The following is a 26,015-nucleotide window of genomic DNA, read 5'->3' as shown; positions in this document are numbered from 1 at the left end:
GGGATATACTGGGACTTCTGAGGCGATACATAGATGTATTCCACATACACATTTGATATAATGTATGTGGAATACATCTATGTATCACCCCAGAAGTCCCAGTATATTCCTCCTAACCTATTTAAATATCTAAGTATAAACAACAATGAATGTGATTGCATAATAGAGCCAACTCCAGAAAAGTATAAAAAAGTCCATGCTTGCAGTGTGTGTGTTTTGAGGGGGGGGGGGGGGGGATTAGCCTCTTTCACCTACTTTATTCCATGTGCCAGCCAGTTCCAGTGCTCTCTTCCTCCACAAAAAGCCATGACATCACATATCATAGAGGGACATTAACCCTGTATGGTATGATGGGGAGGCAAGTGTGTGACCACAGCCAATAACTTGGAAGCTGAAGGGGACAAGGCACAGCCGTGGATGGAGCCTGCTAGAGCAAGGAATAAGGTAAAACTGGCTACACAAAGATTGAGATTTGTCTAGTTTAGCAAGGAATGGCAGAATTTCAATCTAAGTGTAGCTGTTAGAAGCCTATCATTAGATCAGCTTCTGTTGAAAAGGACTGCTGGAAAACCTTGTTCAATCAGCAGCTAGCAGCCAATTGCCTGCAGCAGGTCCCCGCTGTCAAAATACAATGTCCCTGCATATTCCTGCATCCACATCACTTGTGTAGATGCAAGAACCAGCCAGCAATTTGAACAAAAAAAAAAAACTGTGCATGTGTACCAGCTTAAATTATAACTTCACATTTTAGAACATGTTACACCAGTATTCAGGATGTAACATGTACCATGTTCTAGCTGATCCCCTCTCTTCACAGCCACATCATTAAGGTCCCTTTCACACTGGGGCGGGAGGCGTGGTGGCGGTATAGCACCGCTAAAACAGCTGCGCTATACCGTCAGAATTGCCACGGGATTCGGGCCGCTAGCGGTGCGGTATTAATCCCCGCTAGCGGCCGATAAAGGGTTAATACCGCGGTTTCCCATTGTTTTAAATGGGAAGGAGCAGTATACATACCGCTCCAAAGATGCTGCTTGCAGGAGATTTTTTTCTCTCCTGCCAGCGCATCGCCTCAGGCCCCATACACACGAGAGGATTTATCCGCAGATGCGGTCCAGCGGACCGTATCCGCGGATAAATCCTCTCGAGGATTTTAGAGGATTTCTATGCGATGGCGTGTACACACCATCGCATTGAAATCCGCGCTGAAATCCTCTGCCGATGACGTGTCGTGCCGTCGCCGCTATTATGACGCGGCGACGGGCGCGACGCTGTCATATAAGGAATTCCACGCATGCGTCAAATCATTACGACGCGTGCGGGGAATCCCTTTAGACGGATGGATCCGGTAAGTCTGTACAGACGAGCGGATCCATCCGTTGGAATGGATTCCAGCAGATGGATTTGTTGAGCATGTCAGCAAATATCCATCGGCTGGAAAACCATCCCAGGGGAGATTTATCCGCGGATAAATATCCGTTGGCGTGTACACACCATAGGATCTATCCGCAGAAACCCATTTGATGGGATTTATCTGCGGATAGATTCTATGGTGTGTATGGGGCCTCAGTGTGAAAGCCCTTAGGCTTTCACATTGAGAAGGCTGAGCAGGAGTTTTTCAGGCGGTATTTAGGTGCAATTTTTAGCGCTGTACCGCTTGAAAAACTCCTCAGTGTGAAAGGGGTCTAATTCACAGGAATGGTTGTATGTAGAAACTACAAGTTTTGTCCACCACTGCAGCAGACAGACTTGTAGTTTAAATGAACTGCAAGCACACTGTTCAGCACACCCGTATTTAATTCACACTGCCTACAGCGCTGCAATGGCAGCCTATACAGAGGTATGGGCACAGGGCTTTAGGCAGTGTGTGCAGGAGCCGGACGTTGCACAAGCAGTCTGCTGATCATGGGTGCAATACTTTTGTAGGCTTTTGTTTTTAAAAATAATAAATGCCAATTTTTTACTGGCAAAAATATGTGCATATATTATTTTTTTAATCAAAGGTGAACCTATCCTATTTATGCCTTAATCCTTTGCCCCTAGACTAAATTAGCATTTAACCAATGCAGTACGGGGTGGATTTTTTTTTTTACGATAATGTCAGAGAAGACACTTGGGTCAGGCAGAAACATAAATGGGGGGCTTTATGTGTGTGTGTATATATACATATTTATTTATTTCTCAGTAGAATTTTATTAAGCATAAGTAAATAAAAATTTACAATAACGCATTTAAACATGTTATGACGTGTATTTACTAGGGATGCACCGATTATCGGCGGCCGATACATATCGGCCGAAAATAGCCTTTTTGGGTCCCTGCCGAAACACAGCAAAATTGCCGATAATAAAGCTGTGGGTGAAACCATTTTTTACCAGAGGGGGGCAGTGTTCTTATGCACAGTGCACACGCAGACCCACACGCTGGCCGCCAGACCTGTACATAGCGCGAGCAGCGGCACTGTACAAATTGTGTGCCGGCTGCCAATCGCACTCCACCGTGTCCTCCTAGCTGCTATTTCTTAAATTTTGGACTCCCCCTATGGAGGAGTCTCTTGGTGTAGTCCAGTGGCGTGAGCGGCGTGACGTCACGGCCCGGAGGCGAGGGAGGACTCGGAGCGCGCAGGGAGCTGTGTCGGATGGAGCCTGTGAGTGTGACACAGTCAGGCACTGCCTGCCTAGGAGGAACCTAGAAGTGTACTCCGTTAAAAAAGTAAGCAAACGGCACAAAACCTGTAAGAAATTAAGTTTTACAAACTGTTCATGTTAAATGGCTAGTTCCGGGAGGGGGGCGGGTCTTGTGGGGTAAGTGGTTAACTGAGGTGACCAGATAAAAAAAAAAATTATCTGCCATTTTTTCACAGTGGCACAGTGAGGCGGCAATTGATATTTTTTTTGGTAGTCAGATAAGGCAAGCATGGCTCAATAACACAAACGTTTTTAAAAAAAAAACGTTTGTGTGTTATTGAGCCATGCTTGCCTTATCTGACTACCAAAAAAAACATTAATTGCCGCCTCACTGTGCTATCACATACAGCCACTGTGCCCATCAAACGCAGCCACTGTGCCATCACGTGCAGCCACTGTGCCATCACGTGCAGCCACTGTGCCATCACGTGCAGCCACTGTGCCATCACGTGCAGCCACTGTGCCAACACACGTCGCCACTGTGCCATCAAATGCAGCCACTATAACCATCAATTATTGCCACTGCCAGTTTGCCCCATCAATTGCCGCCAGTGTGCCCATCAAACGCAGCCACTGTGCCATCACACGCAGCCACTGTGCCATCACACGCAGCCGCTATGCCATCACACGCATCCACTATGCCACTGTGCCCATCAAACGCAGCCACTGTGTCCATCAAACGCAGCCACTGTGTCCATCAAACGCAGCCACTGTGTCCATCAAACGCAGCCACTGTGCCATCACATGCAGCCACTGTGCCATCACATGCAGCCACTGTGCCAACACACGTCGCCACTGTGCCAACACACGTCGCCACTGTGCCCATCAAACGCAGCCACTGTGCCAAAAAAATGAAATAGGGGGAAAACAAAGAAAAGTAATTTTCGGTTTCGGTTTCGGTTTCGGACTGAATTTTTTTTTTATTTCGGTTTCGTTTCGGTTCTGAAATTTCCATTTCGGTGCATCCCTAGTATTTACAAAACACTTTGACGGCTTTATGTATATATGTGTGTATATACTGTATACATGAAATGCCTCATAGGTGATACTGCGGTGCACTAGTGTGTATATACATACTCCTTATCTCTGTAGTTTATCCACTCATCAACTCCTGCACATTGTATATTACATAAACCATTCCCCTACACCCTGTACTTTTTATCGGCTCCTGGCTGCTGCACTCTGTACATTATTTTTTCTTCTGATCTTTACACTTTGTAATTTATCTAATCTTGACCTCTGCACCCTATATATAGGTATAATGATCAGGTGTGGGTAAGATGATTGGTCATGCATAAAATGGGGTTGGGGGGCGCACCTCGGCATGTTCGCCCTGGGTGCTGGATGACCTTGTCCCAGCACTGATCATGTTAAATGTGCATTTATAATGCAACTCTGAGACTTTCCTCCATGTAGATTAAAAGCAAAACTTACAAAAAAAACATTGTTGTCTGTGTCTGCTCCACTGTAAAACATTTGGAGCTACATTGGTATGCTTCTAGACTATCGTACCTTCATGACTGCCTATTCTATAGAAAGTTTTTTTTTTATAGGCTTACCATTTTTAAGGACCTTTTTTTTGATTGCTAGTTCTTTTTCACAAGCTTATCCTAGGATAGTTTGGTATGATCACAAACCAAGTTTGTTTATGACCACAAGATTCACACAAGACTTTTTTTTCATGCAGTTATCCTCACAGACGAAGAGGTCCAGAGAAAGAGGGAGATGATAACGAAACGTAAAGAAGAGGAAGCACAGCGAGAGTCTCAAAAACCCAAAATGTCTGAAGAACAACAAAAAATGATTGACATACTCTTGGAAGCTCATAGGAAGACCTTTGACACAACATACTCAGACTTCAACCAGTTCAGGGTAATTTCATTTTTTAATTTATCTTAAAGTATAACTAAAGGCAACACTTTTTAAGCTGTATGCTAGATTTTGATTGCTATGCCCTTGGGTGGCAATCAACACTCTAAATATATATAGTGCCACATCCTTAGTTAATGTTTGAAAGATATGGTAGAATTTTTTTTACTTTATAGGCACTACTTAGAAATATAAAAAATAGATTTTTAATAATCTGCAAGTATAATACAATTCAAGGATGCCAAGTGCATCTAATGAAATATATAAAACACACAATAAAAAACAAAATGTCAAAGTATAAGACAAGGTGAGGGAACCGCAGGTATAAGCTTAAATTGTTGTTAACACTGTCGCCAAAAAGGCATGACGATTGAGGTTGATATGACCTGGGTCAACACCGTCAAAAGTCTTGACATATATAGGAGTTGCTCAAAGGTTGCTCAACAAGTTTCGCGGATCATAGCCGCTTCCTCAGGAGCTTTAGAACTACAACATAAGAAAGATAACAATTAAAGAAAATAAAAAATATTAAAACATATGCTAAAAACAGATCCCAAAACTGGGATCATGAATAAGCATTAGATATTTATTATTGTACACTCACCAATCTAATGGTGTTTTGGGGGAATGTCCAACGTGATCGCATGCTCTTCCAGAGACAATAACTAGAGCCCAACTACACCCAGCCGGGTGAGGATAGATGAATTGATGTATGTCCCATACTGTATACTGCTGTGGCCAAATGTTGGTTCAGCTGGTGCACAAGGGGGTACACCAGGTAGCTAAAGAGATAACTGTATTTTAGATTCATGGCACAGAACACGCAAGAAAAAAGTCCCCTAATACAAGGGAGGTGAAAAAGCTAAACTTGGGGCCATCTATTCTAACAATTTTGCTATTGCATTGTTGCTGGAGAAAATTGACGTATATCTGATTAGCATTAAATGTCCAATTTTAACAGATACATTTAAGGTATAGAGCAGCCGTCATAGTCAATGGCTGTGCTTAATACAGATAAGATTACTGTTGCAATTACTGTTAATAATCCATATGGTAATTTTGTGCACGATACCTGAGTGCAACCAAATCCATCCATTTAATTGTTAGTATAAGGTGGAATAAATGTTAATACATTCTTGTCTGCTAGATCAGAATGTACCAATCATTATAAGGATGTGTAACCATGTACTCTGCAATTATAATGGATTTGATAGGGTCATAAGAGCCCTATATTTATAACAGTATTTGAAAACATTATTATTTGTTGGTTGGCAACCTCTAGCTACGTGGACCAGAACATATATGTATATACACATATATATATATATATATATATATATAATGTGTGTGTATAGATGCAGAGACATGTACATAGGTACAGAGAATGTAAATAGTGTCAAAGAATTTAGAAATTAACTTGCTTTGTTCGTTAAGCAACACTAATATAGAGGCTATGGGCAGTGAAGCCCTTAAAACTCAGTTGCAGATCTAACAAACAAAGGGCAAAGATTGTTCCATATTAGACTTCAGACTGTTTAGCTGATTAATGCAAATCGGGCTGGAATAAAACATCCAGACCATTCCGTTTTGACTCACCTTAAAATGTAAAAGTGGGGGCTATCTGAGGCACGGTATGCAATGTGGCTGCACTCTCCAAAGGACAGCTGGACAGTGAAAGCTCACATCGCTTGTTCTGTACCCCGCTCGCATTCGTGACAGTCGTCCCCACTAAACTGCTGAAAGAATGTGCCGATATTTTGGCAACAGCTATCACGCAGCTTATAAACCAGTCATTCAAGGAAGGCACAGTGCCAACCTTGCTGTAACAAGGCATAATTAAACCAATTCTAAAAAAAAACACCCTTGACCCCAAAGACCCTAACCATCGCCGACCCATAACAGGCCTAAATGTTTTCTCCAAGATAATGGAGAAAGAAGTTGTACAACAGCTACAACATCATTTAGACACCCATAAATTACTTGATCCGTTTCAATCGGGTTTCCGTCCTGGTCACGGGACGGAAACAGCACTGGTTAATATGGGATGACGCTCTCGAAGCAGAAGACGAAGGAGAATCTTGTCTTCTGGTACTGTTGGATCTAAGCGCAGCATTTGACACTGTAGACCACAAATTATTACTGACTCGCCTAGCTAAAGTAGCTAGAGTCGCGGAATGTGATTTACCCTGGTTCTCCTCCTTGGAAAACCGATCACAAACAGTGAAACTTGATCCTTTCACTTCTGAAAAACACACGGTGTCATGTAAGGTCCTTCAGGGATCCCCTTTGTCGCCTGTATTGTTCAATATCTATCTCCGCCCTCGTTTTGAAATCATCAGTAACTAGAAGTTACTTTACCACTCTTATGCAGATGACACACAACTGTATTTTCGCATCTGCAACAAAAAGGATCATTATCTCGGACTAGAGAAATGCCTTACTTTGATAGAAAATTGGATGACGAAGAGTTACCTTAAACGCAACGGTTCAAAAACAGAACTTCTCCTGTTTCATGCCAACCAAAAGAGACATTTCCCAACAACATGGACACCCCCGCCCATTCTGGGAAAAACCATCACCCCTAGCACCAAAGTCAAAAGTCTTGGAGTCATTTTTTACACCCACATGACAATGGATGCACAAATAGGGTCAGTAGTCAGCGGATCGCGCCATCTTCTGCGCCTGCTACGTAGACTCGTTCCCTTTATCCCGAAAGAAGACATAGCAGTCGTGGTGGGAACAATTATCAACTCCAGACTTGACTATGCAAATGCCCTTTATCTCGGACTCCCAAAGTACCAAATCACTCGTCTGCAAGTCGTCCAAAATACGGCCGCTCGACTTGTGACTGGGAAAAAACCATGGGAATCAATCTCACCTTCACTGAGATCCCTTCACTGCTTGCCAGTAAAAGCCAGAATCACTTTCAAGGCACTTTGTCTGACGCATAAGTGTGTTCAAGGAAATGCCCCCCAATATCTATGCGAACAATTAAAAGCTCACAACCCCAATCGCATTCTGCAATCCACCAATCAAAATCTACTCCAGATACCCAAAGCCAGATACAAGTCCAAAGGAGAATGAAGATTTGCAGTCCAAGGACCTAGATTATGGAACGCTCTACCAACCAGCATCCGCTCGGAGGTGAATTACCTGGCTTTCAGGAAAATAATTAAAACCCAACTTTTCTGAAGGCAAAAGTTCTGTTAGGGAAAGGATACTAAGCGCCCAGAGGCGATTCAGTTCGCAGGCGTTGCGCTATATACGTTTTTCACTCACGTGCATCTGACATCACGCGAGCCGGCCACTATGCCTTCTGCACATGCGACGGCCGGCGCGTGCGCACTTGGAGACTGCTGGCAGGCTCCAAGGCGCTAGAGTGGGCGGAAGTGCTGGGGAACTAGATGGAAAAGTCTGGTTGCCATTGGTGGATGCCGAAACACCTGACTCCTGATTTGGTTGCACTCAGGTATCGTGCGCAAAATTACCATATGGATTATTAACAGTAATTGCAACATTAGTAATCTTATCTGTATTAAGCACAGCCATTAACCTCCCTAGCGGTATGATTATTTCAGATTTTAGGTGCTGAAACTGGTACCATTATTTGCAAGGAAATTTGGCGTTTTATACTGTAGGCTTGTAATTCTTAGGAATAACTCACTTAAATCTGACCAAACAAGAGTCTAGTAGGCATCCTGGGTATGAATTTTTTTAAAAAACAAAATTTATAAATTATAATATAATAAATAATTATAACAAATAATAATATAATTATATAAAAAATTATTCAATAATGTCATCAACTCAAAATCACTGAAATTTGCTCAGTTGCAGAATTGTCGCTGTCATTACTTTTATTTTTTTATGACGAATTTTCCACAAATCGCTATTGCACAATTCTGCAAGTGATTATACTTTATTATCGCTGTTTTCTAGCTGCTCTAAAACCATTTTTGACATAAAGGGACACTTTTGGTTGCTATGGACAATCTACAGTTTGCAGGCAGAAAGAACAGTTTTTTATTATATAAAAGAACCTGTAGGGCACTGGGCAGACCACTAGGGACAAGGGGTGTGTGTATTTTTTACATACAGTACTGTAATCTAAGAGATTACAGTATACTGTATGTAAGGGGTTTGTTTACCTTTTTGAATTTGACACCGTTCTCCGCCCCCGTGCGTCGTAAGGTCGCAGGGAACGGAGATCGGCGGCACACAGAGGCACTGTGTGAATCGAGCGAGGACCCACTCGCTCACACAGCCCGGTGGCATCGCTGGATCCAGGGACAAGGTAAGTAAACCATGCCTGTGGATTCAGCGAGGCAAGCCCGAGTCTGACTCGGGGTTACCGATCGCAGCACAAAAATGTAACCCCGAGTCAGACTCGGGAACACCGCCAGGGGGGTTAACTATGACGGCTGCTCTATACCTTAAATGTATCCGTTAAAATCGGACATATAATGCTAATCAGATAAACATTAATTTTCTCCAGCAACAATGTAATAGCAAAATTGTTAGAATAGATGGCCCCAAGTTTAGCTTTTTCACCTCCCCTGTATTAGGGGACTTTTTTCTTGAGTGTTCTGTGCCATGAATCTAAAATACAGTTATCTCTTTAGCTACCTGGTGTACCCCCTTGTGCACCAGCTGAACCAACATTTGGCCACAGCGGCATACAGTATGGGACCTACATCAATTCATCTATCCTCATCCGGCTGGGTGTAGTTGGGCTCTAGTTATTGTCTCTGGAAGAGCATGCGATCACGTTGGACATTCCCCAAAAACACCATTAGATTGGTGAGTGTACAATAATAAATATCTAATGCTTATTCATGATCCCAGTTTTGGGATCTGTTTTTAGCATATGTTTTAATATTTTTTTCTTTTTTTTAATTGTTATCTTTCGTATGTTGTAATTCTAAAGCTCCTGAGGAAGCGGCTATGATCCGCAAAACTTGTTGAGCAACCTTTGAGCAACTCCTATATATGACTTTGACTGTGTCGACCCAGGTCATATCAACCTCAATCGTCATGCCTTTTTGGCGACAGTGTTGACAACAATTTAAGCTTATACCTGCGGTTCCCTCACCTTGTCTTATACTTTGACATTTTGTTTTTTATTTTGTGTTTTATATATTTCATTAGATGCACTTGGCATCCTTGAATTGTATTATACTTGCAGATTATTAAAAATCTATTTTTTATATTTCTAAGTAGTGCCTATAAAGTCCATTTTTTTCTACCATATCTTTCAAACTTTTTAAGCTGTAGATGGAGTGGAGAGGGATTAGAACACTTGTCTTTTTCTTTTTTTTTTTGCTGTCTGTGCCCCCATTAAAGTGGATGTAAACTCGCCATAAACCCAGTGAAGTGAACAGCCTCAGATGATACACAGAGATGAACCAAATCTTCCTGCATAGGTTTTACATGTATATCTGCTGTCTTCACATTTATATACTGTTTAGAAAGTTCAGATCATGTTAGGAAATGTTCTCTTCCTGTTTAACACAGTGTGATGTCTGGGCATACAGCCAAGATAGCTAAATTGCTGATTGGAGGAAAGGCACACACCCCCTCTCATCATAGGCAGAGACTCTCAGAGGTGTTTTGTAATAGGGCCAGCTCCCTGCTAATCTGTTTTAGCAACCTCCCCTGACAGAAATTTTAGACTGTTTTTATCTGATGTGTCAGAGAATTTGTCAGGAGTTATCAGGCTGATAACAGGAAGGTTCAGGAGAAAGCTATGGGACTCTTTGAAGAGAGATAATAAAATACTGCAGATATGTGTCCAGCTCAAATGTCATGAATTTGGTTTACATTCCAAAAATTGAACTTCCGCTTTTTGGAATCCCCCCACCCCCCTCCGGTGTCACATTTGGCACCTTTCAAGGGGGAGGAGGGAGCAGATACCTGTGTAATATACAGGTATTTTCTCCCACTTCCGGGCATATATCACCGCCGTGGTGACCTACGCCACGTCCGGCGCCTATTTCCCCCCCCCCCCCCCCCCCGCTGTCTTCTGGGAGACACACAGGTCCCAGAAGACGGCACGGACCAGTGGGAACGCGCAGTAGTGCATGCACAGTAGGGAACCCGTTAGTGGTTTTTAGCGTTTTTTTTTTTTTTTTTTTTTTAATGGATCAAAAAAGTTAAAGCGCTGGTGAGTGATGCTTTTTCAGCGTTTATCGACGTTAAACAGCGTTAAAGCAATTTTACAGCTCAAAAACTTCTCCCAGAACCCACTAGTTTTTATTTGTTTTTTACTGCTCAAAAAAATATAATATACCATGATGGACAGTTTAATGACTGTAGAAAAAAACGTCTACTGCCAAAAACAGCTGCTGTAAAAACGTAATACGTAAAAAAAAAAAGTAAAACAAATATTTTTTTTAACATTATAATAGAAAATATAGAAAAATGAATAAGTGTGTCGTGTGAGAATCACATTCACTTATTGGTCAAGGTAAATTATGATTAAAGTTGTTCTTTTTAAGATCTTTGCAAATGACAAGGGAGAACTCTTTGTATCTGGGGTAAAAAAGCTTAAAGTGGGTGTAAACCTAATTTTTTTTTTTTTTGATGTCACAATGTAGGGTATAAGATTTCCTATCATCTGTTAATCCAGCTCTGAGCAATCCTCTTTTATTCAGTGAAATAAAACGGATTTACAGATAAAAACCTTAGTCCGTTCCGCCCCCTTGCTGTGAGTGACAGGTTATTTACATATCTCATGCACTAGCCTGAGACAGATGCACATCCTGTGTAAAAAGTTCACAATTCACATCCCTCTCCCCTCCTCTCCCTTCCAGCTCTCCCAGGATTGGCTGCATTTACTGTGTTTTGACTGTATGTTTCTCATCATGGGGTGTGATCCACACTTCAGTGTGATGAGGAAATGCATGTATATTGCAGTAAAAACGCAGAACAGAAAGCAGAATATACACAGACAAGTGTTCTGATTTAGGTTAGATGTATCTAGTGAGAGCTGGGCAGAGGAGAAGCTCGAGTGATCTGATTGTTATATTGCAGTGTGTGTGTCTGAGGTCACCTGATCACAGTTGCAACATCAGGTTATCTACATATCTCATGCACTAGCCTGGAGACAGGCTTTATTTTTTAAATTCCCACCCCCACTCCTTTTCTGAAGTCATGTGGTTACTTTTCTAGATTTTGACTGGATGTTAGGGATCATAGCAGAATTTAGTGTAAGGAATACACAGGAGAAAATGCATGCTGACAAGGGTAGTGTAGAGGTGGTCGGGGAGTCTACTGACATTATGACTCCACCCATCGAGCTCCAGACAACAGACCCACCCACAGAATCTGCAGTTTTTCGGCTCTCATAACAGACAGAAGGGAGACATTTGACAGGTAAGGATACATGCAGGAGGCATCTATATCAGCATAGATCAGCACTATGGCTGTAGTTTAGAAAGGATGAGAGTGGGTTTACATCCACTTTAACTTCCTCATACAGAAAGATTTCTTTGCAGTAAAAACTTTGAAGACGTTCAGTAGTTTTCTTCAGGTGCTAGTTTTAGCTGGATGCATTTCGAAATAAACAGAATAGTCTTCTAGGTCGACTAAGCTCAATGTGGTGAAATGCATTAGAGGAGTCTCTGGATGGGTCTACAGCTGTGGCTATTGCTGGAATAAACCTTGATCTTTTTGTATGTCTTCAGTGTGCAGCTGCCTTTCGCGGTATGCTTGGAGGATAGCTGTATGCTGTCAAAAAAAGTGCACAAAATTTAACAAATTATTATTATGTATAAGTAATAGCACCATACACTGCTGACCGAATGAATAGCCTTAAATAGATCAGGAAGGAATTTTTTTTTTCCTGTTGGAGCAAATTGAAACCCATTTAAATTATTATTTTTTGCCTTCCTCTGGATCAGTTGTGGGTTTACAGTAAGGTTCTGTGGATGCAGGTTTGTTAATTTACATATACCGTATTTGCCGGCGTATAAGACGACTGGGCGTATAAGACGACCCCCTATTTTTCCAGGAAAAATTTTGGTTTTGGATATACTCGCCATATAAGACTACCCCCGTCTTACTAGTCTTTCTGGAAGCTGAGGGGTAGCTGGAACAACCACTGACAGGAACAACCGCTGACAGAAACAGGCTTTTTTCAAATCTCACTGTGCCATTACATTACATGCCTCCACTGTGACATTACATTACATGCCTCCACTGTGCCATCACATGCCTCCACTGTGCCATCACTTGCCTCCACTGTGCCATCACTTGCCTCCACTGTGCCATCACTTGCCTCCACTGTGCCATCACTTGCCTCCACTGTGCCATCACTTGCCTCCACTGTGCCATCACTTGCCTCCACTGTGCCATCACTTGCCCCCACTGTGCCATCACTTGCCCCCACTGTGCCAGACAAGACGATCTCCCTACCTTATTTTGTTGCAGATTCTGGCTTCCAGGCTGCGGGCATCCATGATTCAAAAGCCGCGCCTTCTCCTCAGACTGTTCCATGATAGGCGGAACACAAATTTTCCCAGAAGTGCCTCTGTTCCTGTGTTCCGCCTATCACAGATGTCCTCTCGTCCGAGGATGAGAAGGCATCCGTGATAGGCGGAACACTGAACAGAGGCCCTGCTGGGAAAATTTGTGTTCCGCCTATCACGGAACTGTCTGTGGAGGAGGCGCGGCTTTTAAATCATGGATGCCCGGAGACTGTCACCGGCGTATAAGACGACCCCCGACTTTGGATGCAAAAGGTCGTCTTATACGCCGGAAAATACGGTATATATATTATTATTTTTTCTATTGGTTGAAATTGATGGTCATATGTTTTTTTTTTTTTTAACCTGATCAACTATGTAAGTCCAAGAGAACAGATTGAGCTGGACTTTTCAAATGAGGATAGGCTTCACCTCCAATCAGGACGGCACTTTGCGGGGGGCGGCGCCCTCCCTGCACAAAAACTTCCCCCCACCTGTTCTCCCGAGTCCCGGCTCCCGCGGCCTTTTCCTGGCTAACATACTGCCTCTGAGGTGCCTGACCAGTGCAGAGTTATCTGCAGCCTTGCGTGCTGTGCCGGGGTCTGGGAGCCTGAATGTGTCTTCTTCAGACATCCCGCCCACTGCTTCACCATGCAGCGTGACATCCAGCCCAGACTCAGGTAGGAGGACACCGTTGTAAGGGGAGAGTGGGGAGCCCGAGTGTATGGCAGCCAAGGAGTAAGTGTATTGGAGGGGGTGGAAGGCTGTGCAGTCTCATTGTTTTGTGTTTGGAGGACTGGTGGCAGCCTGTTTTTGCTGGGACTTGTAGTGCCCCGTTTTTGCTGGGACTTGTAGTGCCATGTTTTTGCCGGGACTTGTAGTGCACTGTGGGGGCTGAAATATGACAGCCCCGTTTTTTCTGGGACTTGTAGTGCACTGTAGGGGCTGAAATATGGCAGCCCCGTTTTTGCTGGGACTTGTAGTGCACTGTGGGGGCTGAAATATGTCAGCCCCGTTTTGCTGGAATTGTAGTGCACTCTGTGGGGGCTGAAATATGGCAGCCACGTTTTGCTGGGACTTGTAGTGCACTGTGGGGGCTAAGATATGGCAGCACCGTTCCTGTTGGAACTTGTAGTGCACTGTGGGGGCTGAGATATGGCAGCCCCGTTCTTGCTGGGACTTGTAGTGCACTGTGGGGACTGAGATATGGCAGACCCGTACTTGCAGGGACTTGTAGTGCACTGTGGGGGCTGAGATATGGCAGCCCCGTTCTTGCAGGGACTTGTAGTGCACTGTGGGGACTGAGATATGGCAGCCCCGTTCCTGCAGGGACTTGTAGTGCACTGTGGGGGCTGAGATATGGCAGCCCCGTTCTTGCAGGGACTTGTAGTGCACTGTGGGGACTGAGATATGGCAGCCCCGTTCTTGCAGGGACTTGTAGTGCACTGTGGGGACTGAGATATGGCAGCCCCGTTCTTGCAGGGACTTGTAGTGCACTGTGGGGACTGAGATATGGCAGACCCGTACTTGCAGGGACTTGTGGTGCACTGTGGGGGCTGAGATATGGCAGCCCGTTCTTGCAGGGACTTGTGGTGCACTGTGGGGGCTGAGATATGGCAGCCCCGTTCTTGCTGGGACTTGTAGTGCACTGTGGGGGCTGAGATATGGCAGCCTTCTATGCTGGCACCTGAAGTGCACTCTGGGGGGGGCTGATATATGGCAGCCTCCTATGCTGGGACTTGTAGTGCCTTAGACTGTGGGGGGACTGAGGAATCCTCATTCTGCCACTCAGGGCACTACAAGTCCCAGCAGAGTGGGCTGCCATTCTTCCATCCCCTGTAGTCTAGGGCACTACAAGTCCCAGCATAGGAGGCTGCCATATCTCAGCCCCCCGGAGTGCACTACAAGTCACAGAATAGGAGGATACTCTTACAGAACAGGAGAAAGAGCTGGGGGGGGGGGGTGTACTGGGAGGGGAGAGAAGGAGGCACAGGTTTGAGATGAGGGGGGATTTTTTTCTGAACGTGAGGATTTATGCTGGAAGGGGGAGATGGGGGAGGATTTGTGCCGAGAGATGTAATTTATGCTGGGAGGGGGAGATGGGGGAGGATTTGTGATGGGAGGGGGGATTTATGCTGGGAGGGGGAGATGGGGAAGGATTTGTGCTAAGAGGGGGATTTGTGCTGGGAAAGGGGAGGTTAAGGCAAGGGTTTGTGCTGAGAAGGGGGATTTTCACTGGAAGGGTTTATATGAGGGTGAGGATTTGTGCTGAAAGGGAGTATTGTTGCTTCTAGGGGGGGAGATGGAGGGGGTAGGGGTCTGGAAGGGGTGTGATTTACAGATGATAGGGCGGGTCTTAAATAGGAAGGGGTGTGGCTTTGACAGGAAGGGGTGGGTCATATTTAAATTAGGGGGTGCATGAATTTAGTCATGCCTAGGGCAGCACAAAACCTAAATACACCACTGCCTCCAATGTCGGTCGGAACAACACAAAGCCTTTGTTTACATACACGCACACTTTCTATTGTGATCGGTTTGGTCAGGCGCTCCATGGTTTTGGCTGTGGAGTTGATGGTCTATCTGGAACCAATTTACAAGCATTACCAGCAGGATGCAAAGATTGCTGCAGGCAGTGCCTGTGGGATCCAGGTAAAAATGTATTTATTGTGGAGGAGGGTGGGTTATTTTTTGGTCAACGCTTACGTTTAATTAAAAAGAAATACTGTTTCACCTCGCATGTATCCACCTAAGTCTGTTTTAACAAAATAAAGCCCTAAAACCCATAAAAAACATAACTGAATCTGCTATCGGGTTTCTGCCTGGGCACCTCTTCCAGAACAAGCTTTGAGAAACTGGATCCCATCATTGCTTTCCACTGCCTAGCCGACTGTTCATGCGTCTGTCCCTTGTCATGGCATCATGCTAGATTGCTTAACCACTTAAGGATACGTCGGCAGAACGGCACGGCTGGGCACAAGCACGTACCTGTACGTGTCTCTTTAAGGCCCAGCCTTCAGCGCCCCCTAGTGGTTAACTCCTAAACTGCAATTGTCATTTTCACAGTAATCAGTGCATTTTTATAGCACTTTTCACTGTGAAAATTACAATGGTCCCAAAAATGTGTCAAAATTGTCCGCTGTGTCCGCCATAATGTCGCAGTGATGAAACAAATCGCTGATCGCCGTCATTAGTAGTAAAAAAAAAAATATTAATAAAAATGCCATAAAACTATCCCCTATTTTGTAAACGCTATAAATTTTGCGCAAACCAATCGATAAACGCTTATTGCGATTTTTTTTTTTTACCAAAAATAGGTAGAAGAATACGTATCGGCCTAAACTGAGGAAAACAAATGTTTTTTATATCTTTTTTGGGGATATTTATTATAGCAAAAATTAAAAAATATTGAGTTTTTTTCAAAATTGTCGCTCTATTTTTGTTTATCGCGCAAAAAATAAAAATCAAATACCACCAAAAGAAAGCTCTATTTGTGGGGAAAAAGGACGTCAATTTTGTTTGGGAGCCACGTCGCAGGACCACGCAATTGTCAGTTAAAACAACGCAGTGCTGAATCGCAAAAAGGGGCAAGGTCCTTAACCTGCATAATGGTCCGGGTCTTAAGTGGTTAAAGTGTTTGTTAACGATTACCTTGTAAAACAACCCATTCAGTTTAAAATACAAATGAAAGGTAAACCATTTTTGCACTGTATCGATATGAAAAAACATAAATACCTTTTTTTATAAGTGATCACATTCCCCCTGTTCTCAGCTGCAGAAGAGATGGGGGAAGAGAAGAAGCGGTACACTGAGCTTCCCTGTGACAAGCTGTGCAGGGGGGGGGGTGTCAGGGCATGTCTGATCATTGGAGGAGTGCACACTGAGTTACCAGCAGAGCTAGAAGACTGACCATGGTGTGCTCTCCTGATCAGTGTGGTCAGTTTTTAATAGGGAAGCAAGGGGACCTAGCAGGAATGCCAGAGATTTCACACTAAAGCAATACAGTACAAGTACAATGTACAGTAGACTCATATCGAGAATATGAAATGTTGGGGTAACAAACACTTTAAGGACCTTGTAAAGGCTTTGCAAGAACTCCAGTGAGGACCCATTAATGGATACTTGTGACAGCAAATGGGCAGCACCCAGACTGTAGTATAGACAGGATCCTCTCACACTATGGACCACGTGTGTCACGTGGTTGGAGTTTTAAATTACTTGGGGTTTTCAGGTAGAATATTTAAACTAAAACAAGACAGGTTAGGTTCAGGGGGTGGCAGAGAAGAGGCCTTTTTCCTCTTTGGGACTAGGCAAGACGAATAACCATATTTTATGCATGTACATTTATCCTTTAGGCTGCTTTCACACTAAAAGCGCCAACCATTAGCGGTAAAGCCCTGCTCGTTTTAGCGGGCACTTTTAACCCCAAAAAAAGGGGTTAAAAGCTCCCATGTTGCGGCGCCTCCGACACGCTTTTCAGGCGTTTTGGAAGTAATGCCCATTCATTGCAATAGGCAGGGGCGTTTTAGGAGTGCTGTATACAGCGCTTTCACACCGCCCCAACGATGCTGCTCACAGGACTTGTCCGAACATCCCGCAAACGCACTGCCCGGGTGTGAAAGCACCCATTGTAATGAACGAGAGGCAGTTTTCAGGCGCTTTACATGCGCTACTACATTTCTAGTGCTAAAATGCCTGAAAACTACCTCAGTGAGAAAGGGGTCTTAAAGAAGGACAGCACGTTGACTCCTGGTCTACACTTCCTTTGACAATGTTTAGTCATAATGAAACTTTGAAAGGGATTTTAAAAAAAAAGCTACCTCTTTTTCTTTTTTCCCCCCTACATTTGACTTTTAATAATGTTGAATTATTATTAGTGTATGCAAGTACTTGTCAAATGCTTTGGTTGCTGTTTTAAAATTAAATGTTGTCTCTGTTGGGAGGATTTATTCTCATTTCCTATCCAGATGAAACCCAGGGTAATGCTGTTAGCCGACATCCTGTTTTCTTTACTCTGGTGTGCATTCTTGTAGATGGCAGGATTTTAGATGGTAGTGAGTGGTGGATAGAACCTCTCCACCTAAAATATGTACCAGAAACAAGGGAGGAAAAATTACATTGAAACATTGTGAATTTTCTTTCTACTTGACTTTGATCAATTTTATTTATTTACTTACATTTCCTAAGTTTTTAAACTGGCCTTTTTTTTCTTAATCTTTTTTTTTCTTTTCTTTTCTTTTCTTTTACTTAAATGCACAGCCTTTGTTTTGGCATTTAATAAAGCTACATGTTTTGAGACTCACTTTGCTTAAATCCCTTGATTGAGCCATCAAATAAAGGCATGTCTCACTCCTCTAACTCATTAGCTTGTGTGTACATTTTAGCTTGCACTATTGTGCTCTGTAAACAGATTCTTATGATTGGCAGATTAAGAGAAAAATGTGAAACAGAGCCTAAAAGCACCACCTCCTGCCTGCAAAGATTATTGAATAATATTCATACACAGCACTTCATATTTGCCTAACAATTTTTTCCTTTTATAATAAAGGAACATGTTTACAAAACCATTATACATTCCCTTTAATCAGGTAAAACCAGTGAATGCCATTTCAAATAACTTTAATATAAAAATTTAAGTAAAAGTAACTATTCAGTTTACTTTTTGTAATAATACAGTACTATATCTTTACTTGATCAAGAACATCTCTTCCTGTGATTCACTAGCTACCTACTGTATGTCAGTATTGATCATTTTTCACTTTAAGCAATCATAGCATTAAGAAAAACACTTCTTTAGAAAAAGACTGCTGCGCTTAAAAGGCTTCTAACCCCAACATACATAATGAAACCATTATGTATGTAGAAATGTTTTCATTTCATGAATTAGCAATGAATGTGATAAATGGATTTTAGCATGAATAAAGAATTATTTAAAATATTTCAATTTCCTAGAAATGAATGATATTATCTATATTTTGATTAATCCACCTTTTAGTCTAGATTTATCACTTCTGTAAGAGGTGTTTTGTTTTTTGTTTTGTTTTTTAATCTGTCACAATGTGCCACTCCCAGCAATGGCTCTGTTAAACAAGTCCTACAGGTTATCCAGTTTTAGAATGAACCACATCATTATTAGTCACTTGTGTGGTAAGAGGGCTTTTTTGTTATGGAAGAAATCATCACAAAATCACTATAGAATAACTACAGTATCTCACAAAAGTGGGTATACCCCTAACATTTTTGTAAATATTTTATTATACCTTTAGATGACAACACTGAAGAAATGACACAATGTAAAGTAGTGAGTGTACAGCTTCTATAACAGTGTAAATTTGCTGCCCCCTCAAAATAATTCAATGCACAGACATTAGTGTCCAAACCGCTGGCAACACAAGAGTACACCCCTAAGTGAAAATGTCCAAATTGGGCCCAATTAGCCATTTTCTGCCCCAGTGTCGTGTGACTCATTAGTGTTACACAGTCTCAGGTGTAATTGGAGAGCAAGTGGGTTTAAATTTGGTGTTATCGCTCTCACTCTCTTACTGGTCACTGGAAGTTCAACATTGCAACTCATGGCAAAAAACTCTGAGGATCTGAAAAAAAGAATTGTTGCTCTACATAAAGATGACCTAGGCTATAAGAAGATTGCCAATACCTCAATACTGAGCTGTAGCACGGTGGCCAAGACCATAACAGGACAGGTTCCACTCAGAACAGACCTCGCCATGGTTAACCAAAGAAGTTGAGGGCACGTGCTCAGCATCCTATCCCAAGATTGTCTTTGAGAAATAGACATATGAGTGCTGCCTGCATTGCTGCAGAGGTTGAAGGGGAGGGGGGGTCAGCCTGTCAGTGCTCGGACCATAAGCCGCACATTGCATCAAATTGATCTGCATGGCTGTCTTCCCAGAAGGAAGCCTCTTCTAAAGATGATGAACAAGAAAGCCCACAAACAGTTTGCTAAAGACAAGCAGACTAAGGACATGGATTACAGGAACCATGTTCTGTGGTCTGATGAGACCAAGATAAACGTATTTGGTTCAGATGGTGTCAAGCGTGTGTGGCAGCAATCAGGTGAGAGGTACAAATACAAATGTGTCTTGTCTACAGTCAAGCATGGTGGTGGGAGTGCAAAATGAGGAAAGGATTTCTGGACAGCTGCACTCCAAAACGTGTTTTTTATTGTAAAACGAAAAACACAAGATACATGCCACAGCAAACGGGGTACAAGCTGACGCGTTTCACACCAAACCTTAGTGCTTAGTCATAGCTGGGTGGGAGTGTCATGGTCTGGAGCTTAATGAGTGCTGCTAGCACTGGGGAGCTACAGTTCATTGAGGGAAACATGAATGCCAACATGTACTGTGACATACTGAAGCAGAGCATGATCCCCTGCCTTCGGAGACTAGGTTGCAGGGCAGTATTTCAACAATGCGACCCCAAACGTACCTCCAAGACGACCACTGCCTTGCTAAAGAAGCTGAGGGTAAAGGTGATTGACTGGCAAAGCATGTCTCCAGACCTAAACCCTATTGAGCATCTGTGGGGCATCCTCAAGTGGAAGCTGGAGGAGCTCAAGGTCTATAACATCCACCAGCTCCGTGATGTCGTCATGGAGGAGTGGAAGAGGACTCCAGTGGCAACCTGTGAGGCTCTGGTGAACTCCATGCCCAAGAGGGTTAAGGCAGTGCTGGAAAAACTGTGGCCACACAAAATATTGACACTTTGGGCCCAGTTTGACCATTTTCATTTAGGGGTGTACTCGCTTTTATTGCCAGCGGTGTAAACCCTTACAGACCACTTTGACCTACAGGTAAGCCTAGATTAAGGCTTACCTGTAGGTGCAATAAATATCTCCTTAATCTACACGGTTAAGGAGATATTTTCAAGAAAGACGCCACCGATGTCTACGGCGCGCAGGCAGACTGAGCATGCCGTGTGGGAGTGTTGTCATTACTGCCCTGGCCAGTCACAGCACCGGAGCAGCGATACCCGGAAGTCACTCCGGGTATCGTGGCGGCGACAGAGGAGATGTCCGAGGACTGCTGAGGGGGCTTCGTTCTCAGGTAATTCATAATGAGCTAGTATGCTATGCATACTAGCTCATTATGCCTTTGTCTTGCAGGCTTTTTTTTTTTTTTAAGAGAGGGTTTACTTCCTCTTTTTAATGGCTTTGTTGAATTATTTTGAGGGTACAGCAAATTTACACTGTTATACAAGCTGTACACTCACTACTTTACATTGTAACAAAGTGTAATTTCTTCAGTGTTGTCACATGAAAAGAAAAAATAAAATATTTACAAAAATGTGAGGGGTGTACTCACCTTTGTGAGATATTGTATAGGCTACTACCCATTCTGTACAAAATTGTACTTTTAGTTCTGTGGACTGCAAAACCAGAAAACACTATGGCCCGGATTCACATACATCGGTGCATATTTATGCCAGCGTATCGAATATACGCTATGCCGACGCAGCGCAGAGAGGCAAGCACAGTATTCACAAAGCACTCGCTCTCAAATCTACTCTGGGTTTCCTCGGCGTAAGCCAGCATAGGTGGAAGTGGGCGTGAGCCATGCTAATGAGGCGTGACCCCATGCAAATGATGGGCCAAGCGCCATAGAAGTACTTAAAATGAACGGCGCATGCGCCGTCCCGTGGCCGCATCCCAGTGCGCATGCTCAGAATCATGTCGAAACATCAGCCAAAGATACGTCGAATCACTGCCTACGACGTGAACGTAACCTACGCCTAGCCATATTCACGTACTACGTAAACAACGTAAAATAAGACGGCTCTGTTCCCTGGTCCATACCTTTGCATGAGTTGCGCCTCCTATATGGGGAATAACTTTATGCTGGACGTACGACTTGCGCAAACCGCATATATTATGCGCCGGGCGCAACTACGTTCGTGAATTGGCGTATCTCCCTCATTTGCATATGTGCATAGAAAATCAATGGGAGCGGAAAATGTGCCCAGCGTAAATATGCGCCCACTATACGACGGCGTAGTCAAGTTACGTCGGTCGTAGAAAGCCTATTTTTAGGCGTATCTCAGATTGTGGGCACGGCGCACAAATACGACGGCGCATAGTTACACTTACGCGGTGTATCTCGAGATACGTCGGCGGAAGTGCTTTGTGAATCCGGGCCTTTATGTATAAAGTCAATCCACCATTGATACTCCAGTACTAATAACAATATCAAATTTAATACGGTCATGTACATTTAGTACATATGTATGTACAGTACAACTGTAACCTTACACTGGTTGTAGATCAGGTGATCTGAAGTTGGAGCATTACCTGAATTATTGATACATACATTTAGAGCTGGTTCACCCCAGATGCAGTCCAGGGCGTTTTTATTCTGCAACAGAAATATGTGGACAGAAACATGTTGAACATGGATACCAATGACCCTAGTTTACACTTTTTTTCTGTATGGAACACATCTGGAATGCGGTAAAACAGATAAAAACACACTGGAATGCAATTAAGATGTGGGGAAAAATGCACCAGAACTCCTAAAAAATGCACATGCAAAAATGCATCTGGACAGCAGAAATTGTGGTGTGAACTGGCCGTCATTCATTTTGCTGCACCCTTGCCCTACCTGCCCTCTCCCCCATGCAATCCTAAATGCCACCCTAATTTCTTAAAGCAGACTTTAGCATTGAGTTTAGGTCTGTTTTAAAGCATACCCACCCAAAGGCTAATCTAAAAATACTCTCTGAACCCAGAGCCACCCAATGTTACTTGGCCATCTGGAAAAGAGCTAGAATTGCCAGGCCTTTTATGAACTTTGCATCATGCATGCAAGAAACATTGCAGCTACCAAACAAATATTAATAAAACACCAAATAAAAAGTCAGGTGGCCAGTCAAAAAGGCAGGTCCCAAGACTGGATAAACAGGAATACAAATCCTTTGGCAGGTAAAACGGCTCTCATAAAGATTTCAGGTGTTTAGCTGCTATTCTTACCATCTTTTAGGTGAAAGGACTGTTCCAGTTTTTTGGTCTAACATGGTTTTCTATGATTAATTATACCTTTTTGAGCTTTTCTGAATACATGTGAATGAGATGTTTTCCTTTGTAGAAGCTCATCTGCGTTCATTTGACACCCAAGTTATAGAAACATCAGCAGCTTCATTTAGACTTAAAAAGGCATATTTATTTTTTTCTTTTGAAATCCCATAATTTTTATTATAAGACTTTAGTCCGTAGCCCGTTGCTATCATATCATATATTTTTTTGCTAGAATTTCCTCTTAAAGGGAAAGTTGACAGTAATTTCAGTAAACACATGTATTTTGACAGTGTGCATTCGCCCGCACTGCTGTCAGATTGAGAGCAGCAGCTGTTTCTGTGCAGCTTCTGATCCAAGTGGAAGTTGGTACCTGTCAAAACGAGGTACCCGCTCCCCCCCCCCCAAAAAAAATATGGGGGACAGAGGCCTAAAAACGTAACGCCCCCTTTTGGGTAAATTTAAGCTTTACGTACACGCATGTAAACAAGGATGAACACACACAGAGGGTGTACATTGTTTTCAGCGATTAAGCCGTCTCATTTGTATTGTGAGAAGAAGCAGTAACACACAATGCTGCAAAGCATGAAGATGAATCTGAGTATGTAATGAACAAATGTGTCTACCCTCATGTACCTATATAATTACAAACGATACATAAAATGTTTTCATCAACGCACAAGGATATTTACGTCAAGCTATTTTTTTATATGTACTGTACAAAATATCTTTAAGCCCAGGTTTACACTGAGCTGCGGCAATGAAGCCATGCATGTTCAGCTGAACTTGCATGATTTCACAGACATCTGTGCGGGTTTCTGCACATATTTGTCAACCGAAATCGCACCCTGAAATTGCAAAAAGTAGTAGAGAAACTACTCTTTGAAATCGGTGCAGCTCTACAAATGCGGCATTGCACTGATTAGGACGGTGCCATTGCCGTTGATTTGACATGCAATTTAACATGTCAAATCACATGTCAAAACGCACCAGTGTGAACCAGGGCTCAAATATATTCTGGATCCTGATTTTTTTTATTTTTTTTTTGTGCAGCCTCCGGTCAGGGAAACACCAACAAGAAGAATTACAAGATCCTCATCTGTTCAAACGCAGAGTTATTCCTCAGACTCGGACCCCTTCAATTCCTCTCCAGGTAAAAATTTGAAGATCTAAATTCATTCTTTTTTGTTTGCAATTTCATTTAATATAAAATATTAAAAATGGCTCTAAAGGCCAGGGTCACCCTAAGTGTAAGTTTTTGAAATGTGTGTGTATACAGTACATGTATATACATTTATACAGCGCTGATCATAAATGAGTACACCCCTTTTGAAAAAGTATGATTTTAATAAATATCTCAATCAACAATTTGCAAAACTGACAAAACTGAGTTTAATAGAACACTTGTTAAGCTCATTGCATGAAAGTAAGGTCAATAATCTAACTTGGATTAAAAAATCTTCAGTTTTATTTAAACTTGTTAATGCAAAAATGAAAGCGCCCCACAACAAAACCTACTACATCTAGTATTTTGTATGACCTCCATGATTTGTAGGGACAGCATCAAGTCTTCTAGGAATGGAATGGAGAGTGATGCTCAACTTGTCTCTTCAGAATTCACCATGGGTGGTCGATTGGGTTCCGATCAGAAGACATACTTGGCCATTGAATCACTCTTTTACCCTGTTATTCATCTGAAATGCAACAGTGGTCTTACATCTGTGTTTTGGATCATTGTCATGTTGGAAAAGTGCATGACGATCCAAGGGCACAAAGTGGTGGTAGCACCTTTTCTTTTAATATAGAGCAGTATCATCTGTGAATTCATGATACCATCAAGGAAATGCAGCTCCCTGACAACAGCAGCACTCATGCAGCCCCATCGAAGGAGGCAAAATAAATCTGCGCTATCTAAATAATGAGCAGCTACAAAACCAAAAGACAAATGGAAGGTGACAGACAAAGCATATAAATTGTAGCGCTAAATGATACCTAAATAATATAAAAAACATATGTCTTAGTAAAAAAACAAGGCATGAAACATGAACAAAAATCACCGGGTGAATGGTGTGCAAAAAAAAAATCAATATATAACTAATGTACGATCCAAAAAGTCATATATGAGCTGGGTGAAGCTTGAATCGTGAATTCCACTGTGTGAATGATTCTTAAGTGAACAAAAAAAACATACGATATTCCCACACTTCGAATGTAGAAGATGTATAATGCTTGAAGGTGATGACCCACAGACGGTCAAACCATGAGCCCGATGCAACATTGTCTTGAATGAATTTGTTAGGAAAAATACTTTTTTTGTGCAAATTAACAAATCTTGGTTGCAATCAATGACCCGCATTTGTGGGAGTGTTTTGTAGTATGGTGTCCGATAGAAAAATGTTGATTCTGAAAGGAAAGTAAAGGTTTTCTGCCAAATCTGTTGGGGTGTACTCATGCTGAACACTGTGTGTGTGTGTGTGTGTGTGTGTGTGTGTGTGTATGTATATATATATATATATATATATATGTATATATATATATATATGTATATATATATATATATATATGTATATATATATATATATATATATATATATATATATATATATATATATATATATATATATATATTACATAGTACTGGGCAAACGTTTTAGGCAGGTGTGAAAAAATACTGTAAAGTAAAGCCTCATACACACGATTGGACTTCCATCTGACTTTTCCATGGATTTTTGTCCGAATGGGCGGTGGCCGTGAACTTGGTATGCATGCACACGGCAGAACATTTTCAGCCAACATTCACCAAATAACGTGGTTTTCCAGCTCTTTACCGCTACCCTTCTGGCAACTTTTGCTATTGCTGTCTGATGTTTCTCGACGTAACATAATTTTTCACATTAAACAAAAAATTGCACTAACTTTACTGTTTCGTTTTTTATTTTTAATTCATTGAAGTGTTTTTCCCCAAAAATT

At 42.4% G+C, this 26,015-nt stretch overlaps 1 protein-coding gene across 4 annotated transcripts in view; it reads left to right on the top strand.

The window, feature by feature from the left end:
- Positions 1 to 26,015, top strand: part of VDR (vitamin D receptor) — a 257,271-nt gene that overhangs the window by 186,663 nt on the left and 44,593 nt on the right. For all 4 annotated transcript variants that reach the window (XM_040340786.1, XM_040340783.1, XM_040340784.1 and 1 more), the window contains 2 exons: positions 4,375 to 4,559; positions 24,099 to 24,198. In XM_040340786.1, the coding sequence (XP_040196720.1) occupies positions 4,375 to 4,559; positions 24,099 to 24,198 (285 nt within the window). The remainder of the gene's footprint in view (positions 1 to 4,374; positions 4,560 to 24,098; positions 24,199 to 26,015) is intronic.

Source organism: Rana temporaria, chromosome 2 (genome assembly GCF_905171775.1).
Source record: "Rana temporaria chromosome 2, aRanTem1.1, whole genome shotgun sequence".
Classification (NCBI taxonomy): domain Eukaryota; kingdom Metazoa; phylum Chordata; class Amphibia; order Anura; family Ranidae; genus Rana; species Rana temporaria.
Note: the sequence above shows the minus strand (reverse complement) of the source record. Positions and strands in the feature narration are given on the sequence as shown.